The 11,091-nt window shown below is 29.7% G+C and overlaps 1 protein-coding gene across 1 annotated transcript; it reads left to right on the top strand.

Annotated features, from left to right (window-relative positions):
• The first annotated feature begins 938 nt into the window (after positions 1-938).
• Positions 939-6,677, top strand: LOC132934257 (facilitated trehalose transporter Tret1-2 homolog). Its single transcript, XM_061000545.1, has 3 exons — positions 939-1,208; positions 4,719-4,958; positions 6,492-6,677. The coding sequence occupies exons 1-3, from the start codon at positions 939-941 to the stop codon at positions 6,675-6,677; spliced, it is 696 nt and encodes a 231-aa protein (XP_060856528.1).
• The last annotated feature ends 4,414 nt before the right edge of the window (positions 6,678-11,091 follow it).

Here is an 11,091-nt window from a genome sequence, read left to right as displayed (position 1 = left end):
TTAATGCATAAGCAACTGTCGCTTAAAAGTATTTGTGCCAGAAGTGTTTCAAGCTATTGTAGTTTTGTATACATTTTAGCTTGAACTATTTTAACAATATTATATTTTCTAAAATATTACAGTTTTGTAAAATGGTAATTGTTTGAGTTTATATTATTAATATTATTTTAAGTAAATATTATTTATCAAATTGAAAAAAAAATTGATTAGTTTTTAGCGCTCTGCATCTAGTAGATGAACAAGAACCGTCGGAAACAATAATTTGTTGGTAACAGGCATTCGTTGTGTATTCTGTATAATCTTAATTCACGGTTCACTACAATCCAGATCTACGCGGAGAAGTACTCTCACAGTACTCTCACAATTGTATAATTGACTATGAGAGTTGGGTAATCTTCATAGTTACAAGCGTGTTCTTCATGTATTATAAAAAGTTAGCCTTTTCGTCTGTTCTGGTCGGTTACAATATTAGAATTTAAGAGTTCCGCATCGTAAAAATATTAAGTAAATATTGAAAAATAAAATAGAAATTGTAAGTAGGTATACGGTTATTCGTATTTTAAGGTAATGTTAGGGGGTCTACCCGCAGAATTAAAATATATATATAAACTCTATACCTAAAAACCACTTTAATGCCCTTCTTTGTTTTTAAAAAAAAAATATTATTTAGGTCTGTTAACTGGTTTCCATTATATACACTTGTTAATTGGTATGATTTTATCACGCGTCACAAGTGAATTCTACAATTATTCACATGTCAATATGGGAACTGTAGCTATGGTTGTTGTGAACCTTCTAGCACTGTTAGCTGTCGACGACCCACCTTATTATCGGATGAAGTTTTGTGAAAAGTGGACTAGTATTTTGAATCTTGATTATAACCTACAGATTCAAGATTATTATCACGCTAAAATGTTACATAATAATTATTTCAAAGTATGCTACAAGAGATTAAATATTATAGGTACTATCTTATTGTTAAATTTATGTGTATTATTTCACAGATTTTTGAAATAAAGGAAAACCATTATTTGTTTTTGTATTTTACGAAAAAACGATTTTGGCGACCGCTATTGATCAACGTCTGTTTAATTAGTATTCAACAATTTAGTGGTCACTTTTCTCTAACGTATAAACTTCAATGTCTTTACGGAATACTATCTATAAGTGAAATTATACCGACCGTGACTGACATCTTACTTCTCCAAGTAAGTATATCCGTGTAATATGCGGATATTTTATATTTTTAAATGAAATATATATAATTTTGTAATTGTGCCTAAAGATACTCCTAGTACCCAGTCACAAATTGGCAACACGCATGTCAGTTATAGCCTATATAATATATTATAGATCATGTCCATCATTTTAATGTGGACGAGAAAATTTGCATGTAATACTGATATTATACGCTTAACAGAAGAAAAATTATATCAGGCTAGAGGCATTCCGAGGCAGTGGCGTATCCAGGTTTTTTGAAGTGAAACTTACAAAACGCCCTAAACATAATACATATTTGCCCGTCATCACACAAAATAATAAAACGTAATGATCATAAACCATAATAACTGTAAAATTAGTGTTTAAAAGTCTAAATTAAAAATTTTCTGATGGGCTGTAGTGGGCTGTACAGCTCCCATCACTGGATACACCACTGTTCTGAATAAAGTATAGTGATATTTCAATAAGAACTACTTAAGTACTTATTTGACTAATACGAATACTGGAAGATTTCTGCTCGATTGCCATTTCTATGTTACTATATTGCAGCGGTAACAAAATGGCGGCCCTTGAACAAATTTTATCCTACCCGCAGACAAGAAAAAAAGTAAAACTGATAGTAAAATACTTACTGGGCGACCGTTATGGCATAACCACGTAACTGATAATTTTTTCGAAAGTGACTTTTTGGTAACACTGAATAAAGTAAACTGTTCCAAATGTTTTTATCTTTGAAATAACCTCATAAAAACAATATTTCCCTCCAAAATGTGACATACTATTAACACGTATCCTATTTTGTTTTCATTAACACGTATCTACCGTTCATAGTATAGATACATAATACACACAATATTCTGTATTATAAAAACAGCATTCATTTGTCATGGTTAAAAGATAATTTTTTCTCACATAACTTAAATATATAGTAAAAGGCCACACACAGATAGCCTGTGATAGTGTTAAGAGTACAATCAAAATATCATTAAAAATAACCAACATTTATTTATCATAATAATATGTTAAAATAATAAAAAAAAGCCAGAAAAAATGCATCACCCTTTATGAATCAATAATTAGTCTTAAACATAAAGATTTTTATTACTTTAAAAATTTGAACGTTTATAAATCCATACGATCGGGACAAGTGAAAGGTGATCTAGAGGTTCGTGACATACAAGTCTTAAAGTATGATCCTATTACTAGAAAAATGTTTTATAAAGTCCAGTTCCATGATGATTATAAAGAACTACCAATTATCGCAGTTGTACTAAAAAAATTGATACTGCCAAGAAGCTGCCATACAAAAATACGATTCTATTAACACTTTCAAGATGGAATGATCTACAAAAACTTAAATTGCTTTTACCAAGAGACACTCCCATGACTTTTATGATAATTTGCCTCATCACCAAGTATTAAAGGCACGCAAAACTTGTGAAGTTTAAATTAAATTTTTTATTTTACTTAACGATTTCCCAAACTCTTATAGGTAGGTAGCCTAATTATTTATAGTGTTTCAACACTTGATTAAAAATAAAAATTGTGATCATTTTATACGATTTTTTATTATATTAATATTTTATATTGTGTTTAAAAACTAAGTTAATTTGTTTTTCTCGTGTACTATTATACTAATATTTGTTTTATATTCAAAATATTTCTTTAAAAATATATTGATTATACTTAGAAAGTTCCTAAGTTAATTTGTTGTACTGACTCAAGTACTAGTATACTATTAAATACTTTTGTACTATTCATTTATTGGGTAATAGTTCAGTTGTTGTGTATATTGTTTATTTTAATAATAGTAATATACTAATATTATGTAGAGTTGATCTATACAATTAATTTAATAAAGTTAAAAGTTTTGATTTAAAAATTTGTTTTGAATATTTAAATATTTATATAGCTTTCTGATAATTATTTTAATTATTCGCAAAAACTTATGATAATTATGTTAATATTATGGCCAGTTACTTTATTCCCAACATGTTAAATTTACAGAGATATCCAAAATGTTAAATATTATTAAAATATTAAATTCTGAGCGGAGTAAAAGAATGTATTGGTTTTACAATTATGTGTTTTTTTTGTCTGTTAGCAACTTTTTGGGTACCTAGTAATCATTCTTCGATTTTGGAGATCAGCATCTTTTCTGATAGAAAAGTGAACCTAGTTGGTACTTTTGGGAGGTCAAAATTGAAAATTTCTAGTAATTTTAGAAAGCGTCAAGAAAAACAAAACAAAAGTGAAAGAAAAGTGATCATTTTTACGCAAAATCAATTTTTGAGGAATTTGATTTTATTTTTTGGTGTAGGTAGTTGTAAAATTAATAACTGTAAACCATTAAAAATTTCAACAAATATTTATATTAGAATTTCACATACATGATAATATTTTCATAATATTTTGACTCTTTTTGGGCTATAATTTTTAGAAATTTGTAATTTTTTTTTTAAAACCATTCTCGATGAAAATTTAATACAAGATTTCAGTAGCCATACGTTTTCGGCACCACTGAGCTTGACCTATGCTAACGCGCACCGTTTCCGCTCAGAATTGTTTTATGTAGGTATCCAATTATTTATCATTGAATTAAAATATAACACATCCATTCAACGACATACTCGACAACTACGGTACAGCAGAGCGGTACCTACTTGTCCACCTTATTAAATGTAAATTAATAATATAATGGTATCTATATGGTATATACGATGCTATGAAATATAAATTACGAATACTCGTATCTACTACTTACTAGAGTAAAACCCAGGTACCTATTTAATTTAATTCTATCACAAGCCCGTATCTACTGTAATTTAAATGTAACCGGTATTGTTGGTTAACTATTGGCAATAACATTACAGTTATAATTATAAATTGAATAATTAAAAAAACAATATTTAATTTATACAATGTGAACCATTTTATTGAGTTATTTGTGTCTCCTGAACAATTTTGAAATTGTCAGTAACGTGGTTATTCCATGACGGTCGCAATAGGTAGGCTCAGGGACCTTACCAGTTAGTTTGATTTTCCTCCAAACAGTAAATATTTTTAAAGTTTTAAATATTAAACGTCATTATAACTTAAGAATTCACATAAATCATTTGCCTAAAATCATTCCATAAAGTAGTGAACTTCGTAAATTCTATTTATATAATAATAATTATAAATTTGTATTTATTTTAATTTATTTTATTTTATTTACTAATAAAATATTATTAATATTATTAATGCCATTAGGCCACTCTAATCAATATGTTACTTTTGAATTATAATATAATATCATTGACTATTAATTCTAGTATTAAAATAATATTATGTTAAAAATATTTGCTTTGAATTTTTGTGGTCTCAGAATTTTTTTTTTAATTCCTAATGTGACTTTTCAAAAATATTAAAAGGTTTTATATTGTATAATATATTTTATAATAATTTGGCAAGTACATAATATAAATTTAATTTTTGCATTTATTCATTGTTTTTAGCTTATTACATGTATTATATGTTTATACATCGTCAGTGTTTTGGACAAGAAAAATTTATTAATCATTTCGGGATTAGGAATGGCAATAACTTTATCTTTAATGAATGTCGCATACCAAATAGAAATTCAAGATAAAGATGAACAATGGTTACCTAGTTTAATTTTAATTTATATTATATTTTATTCAATCGGATATGGTCCAGTTCCTTGGATGTTAATGTCCGAAATATGCCCAAGATCAGTAAGTTAACAATTACATGTATAGCAGATATGCCTCTTACGGTTGGTTAGGTTACTTATAAATATTTTAAAATTAAAATGTAGTGTTACAAGATAACTATTTCGGTAGGTAAGACTCCATATGTACTTAACTCCATAAAAGTAAACTCATCAAGTCATAATTATTTTCAATATTATGACAATAGTGAAGTTAGCCACATAAACTTGTCCGATCGACTCCAACCCGGTGTTAATATTTTGAAAATTAATTGCGAATAAATGAAAATTGGGTTTCGTTTGGCAGAACTAAATTAATTCAGCCTCAACAACTCGTCCAATCAATTCTACACCGGTTTCAATGTTTTTCAAATTTATTTTTAGAATTAACAAATCAAAATTGTAATTTTGGTGAATTTTCCACCAAATGTTGTAACCTATCATCCGCTCTCTCACTTTGTCCATACTGAGCCATGGCATCGCCAATACTTAAGGAATCAATCGCTATAGTACATATTTGAATTTCTATATTTTTCTATATAATTTTTATATTATCTAGATTTCCAAAAATAATAAATTAAAATAATGTCTATTAAAAAATTAATAAAATTAGTTTATAATAACGATTATCATGTACTACTAAAAAAAGGCAAGTGGGTACCGCTCTTCTGTAAAGTAGTTGTCGAGTGTGTCATTGTAACGGATGTGTTATAATTGAATTCAATGATAAATAATTGTAAACGAAAACATTTTGAGTTTAGGATTATGTTTGTAGATCGATCTGTACAAAAATGACTACACTGCTTTTAGTAATAATAGTAACATTTACTAAACGCATGACGTACACATAAGTAATATTATAATGTAGTACCTACAGTAGGCTAAAAGTTGGCCTTATTTACAAGTGACCTATTGACCTAAGTCTCACGCCACTGTCGCCACTGTTTAACAATATCCGATTCGTTAATAATTATATCACATGATATAGGTACGGTGATCTTGCACATTATTAATAACAACGATGTTGTTGATGCACAATAGGATGATACGTTCTACAATATTAAATTATATTCAATAAAAACAATTCTGAGCGGTGATATTGTGTCAGACTAGTATAAATGTAAAAATAATAACATTTAATAGTAAAAAAAATTATAAAAATCGAAAATATCTAATGGCTAATATAAATATTCCGTGACTTTCCGGTCACAATTGTTTTTCGTTTACAATGATTTATCATTGAATTCAAATATAACACATCCATTAAATATTTACTATAGCAATTGATTCGCTTAATATTGGTAATGCCCTGGCAAAGATTGTGCCAAGGGGGAGAAGGGATGAGGGCTGACAAAATTCGGTGAAAAATTCGCCAAAATTACAAATTTGATTTTCAAATACTAAAAATCTATTTAAAATTATTTGTGATTAATATGTAAAATATTGACAATGGTTTGGAGTTGATCGAATGAGTTGGTGGGGCTAACTTTACTAACGTGTTGTTATGTAAAAATAGATAGGTATCGAGAATTTTTAATTTAGTTAGATTTTTTTTCAGTCGAGATTGTGGACTTCTGGCGTCACAGTCAGTTTATACGCTTTCCTGAGTCTAGTCAATAATCAATCATTTTACGAAAACATTAGACTATATTATGTAATGAACATTTTCACTATTGTAAGTGCAATTGGTGCATATTTTGCATATTTGAATGTACCAAAAATAAAAGACTGTATTCTTACATAAAATGTTTTATTTAATTTGTGAATAAATTACAAAATTCATTATATTAAGCATAGAGGGCTAATATGATGCGAAGCAGTGGCGGCTCGTGGATGCTGGTGGTTGGGGTGCGACTTTAAATATAATAGCGGTAGCCATAGGTATAAATAAATTATTTAGGTAAATATACGAAAATATACATCTTATCATGACAAAATAGATCTATTTTGTCGTGTATCTTACTTTTTATATAGGTAGTCTCAGGTCGCCGTAGAAAATGGAAATAAAAATAATAAAAATAGCGATTAACAACGGAAAACGCTGTTAATTTTAAAAATAAATTACCCAATATAGTAATATATAAATATTTTACTTTATGGACTCTGCCGGTCGTCCAAACCCGTACATCGTCGCCTGGCGTGAAAAACCTCCTATGTAAAAAACCAAGTTTTTCAGGAGAAACGTTTTAGTAGTTTAAAAAATAAGTACAGTAGAACTCCAATTATCCGGACTAATTAATGTCAAGGGTGGTCCGGATAAGCAAATATCCGGATGATTGACATATGATATATCAAAAGTTATATACACACGTAACCATAAACAAATATGTAATTTTATTAGATATTCAACTGAAACAAAATAAGCTTTAATTAAAGTACATACGTGACATAATTTAAAACCAAAAAAAAAGCTGACTTGGCACATAATTTATTTTATTTTGAAAAATGATGATATTTTAGTTTGCTTCATAGTTGACTTTCTCTTTAGAGCAGCTAGGTCTCTCAATCTTCTTAATTGCAACAATTGAGTGGTGTTTGATTCTTCTTGTCTCTCAAACCATTTAAACGCCAAATCCAATGCATCAAAAGCTTCAGAATGAGACGGCCCATTTTCACCTTCAGTCAAATCGTCAGTTTCATTTTCCTCTTCTTCAGTTTCATCTTCTTCAAATAAGTTACGAACTATTTCATCATCCGAAAGTATTTGATATCCAGGATCATTTGTATCCATAAGCAACCACTCACTTATATTCTCTTCATCACAATCGCTAAATACGTGAACTTGGCTTATACACTCTTGTATTTCAGCTATTTCAACATTTGGTTCCACATTTTGGGTATCTTCAACTTGCTTCAGTAACTTATTCCATGACCTTTCTAAAGTACAATTTTGTACACATTTCCATGCTCCAACAAGCATGTAGCAGCAATCCTTCAGATTAATTTTTTTATAAAAAGATAAAAATGATTCCTCGTCATTTTGGTCATCTAATAGTAAGCGACGCATTAATTCTTTCTGTACAGTCTTTTCAATGTTTCTATAACACTCTTGTCCATAGGTTGAATCAGAGAAGTAACATTGGGAGGAAAAAATTTTATTTCAAATTTATCATTTATGGCATTTAAAGTTTCTGTTGAGGATGGAGCGTTATCTAACAAAAGTAAAACTTTGCCTTCTTTTCCTATATTTTGCTGAAATTGTTTCACTTCAGGAACAAATGTGTGTTGAAACCATTCTACGAACAAATCGGCGTTCATCCATGCATTTTTTTGACTTTTGTACGTCAATGGAATTTTCACATTTTTAAAGCAACGTGGATTTTTAGACTTTCCAATCAAAAGTAACGGAATTTTATGAGTACCGGTAGCATTTGCGCATACCATAACTGTTACTCGGTCTTTACTTAATTTGTATCCTGGAGCTGCTGCCTCACGTTGAGACACCAAGGACTTCGATGGTAAAGCTTTCCAGTTGAGGCCCGTTTCATCTGCATTGTAGATGAAATCCATGTCAAATTTGTTTTCTTTGATGTATTTCTGGACATTATGAGAAAACGATTCTGCTGCAGTGGTATTTGCACTCAACTTTTCTCCATGAATCTCAATTTGTCGAATCCCATGGCGTGATTTAAAGTTTCTCATCCATCCACTACTTGCCACAAATGATGAATCCCCTCCAAGTTTTTTATTAAAATATAATGCTTTTTCACACAATAAAGGACCTGATATAGGCAGTCCAGATGCTCTATTTTGCATAAACCAAGTAAACACAGCATCATCTAATAATTCTGTTTTAGGGTTTTTCATTGTTTTACAAGTTAAAGAACCGTTTGCATCATCGAGATTATTCACGTACCTGGTGATAGAGTCCGCATTTTTTTTATATCTGAAATAGTGGATGTTCCAACACCATACTTTTCGGCCAATGCTCGGCCTGTTTCGCCTTTTTTCAACCACGCAATGATATCTACTTTTTCTTTCATACTAAGCACTACACGTTTCCTGTTTGACGACATTGTAACACGACAATTCACTATTTGTCAAACACTATTGTACTATACCGTGCGACGATTATACAACAACTGACTTACTAAGAATAATATCTATGTACATATGTGTGGCAATATTGTAAAATGTTATATGTATATGTATTTTATTATCGATAATTTTTAATATACCTACGTTGGAATGACGGATATTATTAAGAATAATATATATGTAGTACCTATTCTTTATCTAATCTAAAAACGATTATGAAACACGTGTATGAATAACGGCACGTGCCGTATTTTTCTCGTCCGGTTAATTGGACGTCCAGATGATTGGCGTTCGGATAATTGGAGTTCTACTGTATTGAATAAGAAAATTTCAAAAAATAGTTATATTGTGTAAAATATGTTTAGAAATGAAATCGGACTCTTGTTATTATTTCATTGTTTTATCCAAAAGGGATATTAAGCATATTGTTAAGATTTTTACACATAGGAGGTTTTGTTGATAATTCTTTATTCTGAAACTCCACATAGGAGGTTTGTTGTTTTTTGTGACTTCTGATAACTTCACTCTGATCTCAATGTACCAATTAAATTTGGATCTTTTGCTAAAAGTTCATTTGCTAGAACTATTGACGTATAAAAATTATCGGTAATAATTGTTCTACCAATATTTAAATACCAGTCACATAAATCTAAAAACGACTCTACATCCTAAACCATTTCCTTCAGTTTGAGTTTTTCCTGCATAAATGTGAATATTATATGTGTATCCGTCAGTTCCACAAAGTTTAAATAATTTTACGCCATATTTTTGGGCTTTACCTAGAATATATTGTTTAAATTTCAATCGTCCTCTAAATGGTACCATTGTTTCGTCTACTGCTATCATACTATCAGGTTCCAATGTTTTTTGAAAATTATCAACAATTTTAACTACTAAATTTCTGATTTTGAAAATTCTATCACTCTCCGGAGCTTCCTCATTATTTGAGAAATGCCAAAACCTCAATAAAAGTTCGAATTTATTTCTAGACATAATCTTACTAGCCACGTGATTCTTATACCTAGTTTTAACGCTCCAATAATTTTTTATACTGGGCAATGGCACCAACCCCATCCATAAAAGTAAGCCCAAAAATAATTTAATTTCATCCGAGTCAGTAGGGGTCCATTTTGAATATCGGCTGGCTTTAGTTATTCTCCGACCATTTAGTATTTGATCAGCATTTCGGTTTGTTTCTATTACCATTAAATCAATTATTTCATCAGTAATGAACAAGTTGAAATAATCCCAAACCGTTGCATTAGGCAAAATATCGATTTTTAACCCGGGATTGCCATTAAAAACGATATTTTTTTGGTTGTTGCAAGTTACGTCACACCATTCTGGTACGGAAGGAATAGGTTGTTGGGCAAATATGGATTCGTCTAAATCTTCGACATTACTTTTTTCTATAAATTAAAATTAATACTTGTTATAATATTTATTTATTTTATTGTTTACATTAAAATATTTTTTTATAATCAATTGTTATGCATTTTTTCATAGGTTTACAAATATTGCACGTCATACCATTATTATTTTATTATTTTTATAGTAGTGCACTACATAATGTATTTGGAATATTAAAATGGACATGACTTTAGTATGAGTTCCCCAAAACCTATTACAATATTAAACTTTATAAATGCTGCTCGAATTAAATTAAGTAATTTTACTCACCACTAGATGAATTTTCAGATTCTTCGGGTACGTAGTTTCCATCCTCATCTGAGTCGTCGAAGTCACTCAAACTACTATTGTCATCGTCACTCTCTTCTAGTAACTGCCTTACAACATTTTCATCCGAGAGTTTGATTCTCTTTGAACGAGTATTCATTTTAAAAAATTATTTATTGCTGACACGAACCGCGGTATAACATAAAAATTCTATTACGACAGCCGGCTGCCAAGTGGCGTATGGCGATAACGAATATTACCATAGCGCCGTTAGGCCGCCGGCGGTCTTATTTATTTTATACTTTATTAATAACATACATGATAAACTGAATAATCTAATGTTGGAATCATATTTTTAGACCAAATACTTCCCGAGATAATGCTGATAGCATTTCACGAATGTCAACATTAAAAACCCGATAACGTTTTAAAAATACCATTAA

This window comes from Metopolophium dirhodum, chromosome 1, assembly GCF_019925205.1.
Source record: "Metopolophium dirhodum isolate CAU chromosome 1, ASM1992520v1, whole genome shotgun sequence".
NCBI lineage: Eukaryota > Metazoa > Arthropoda > Insecta > Hemiptera > Aphididae > Metopolophium > Metopolophium dirhodum.
The sequence above is the reverse complement of the archived record's forward strand: the minus strand, read 5'-3'. Positions and strand labels throughout refer to the sequence as shown.

Bases quoted from the DNA above. Each gene is read 5' to 3' on its own strand.
- LOC132934257 (XM_061000545.1), top strand. From the start codon at position 939: ATGCTACAAGAGATTAAATATTATAGGTACTATCTTATTGTTAAATTT. The intron at 1,209-4,718 runs GTAAGTATATCC...CATTGTTTTTAG, and splicing joins CTGACATCTTACTTCTCCAA to CTTATTACATGTATTATATG. The intron at 4,959-6,491 runs GTAAGTTAACAA...ATTTTTTTTCAG, and splicing joins CCGAAATATGCCCAAGATCA to TCGAGATTGTGGACTTCTGG.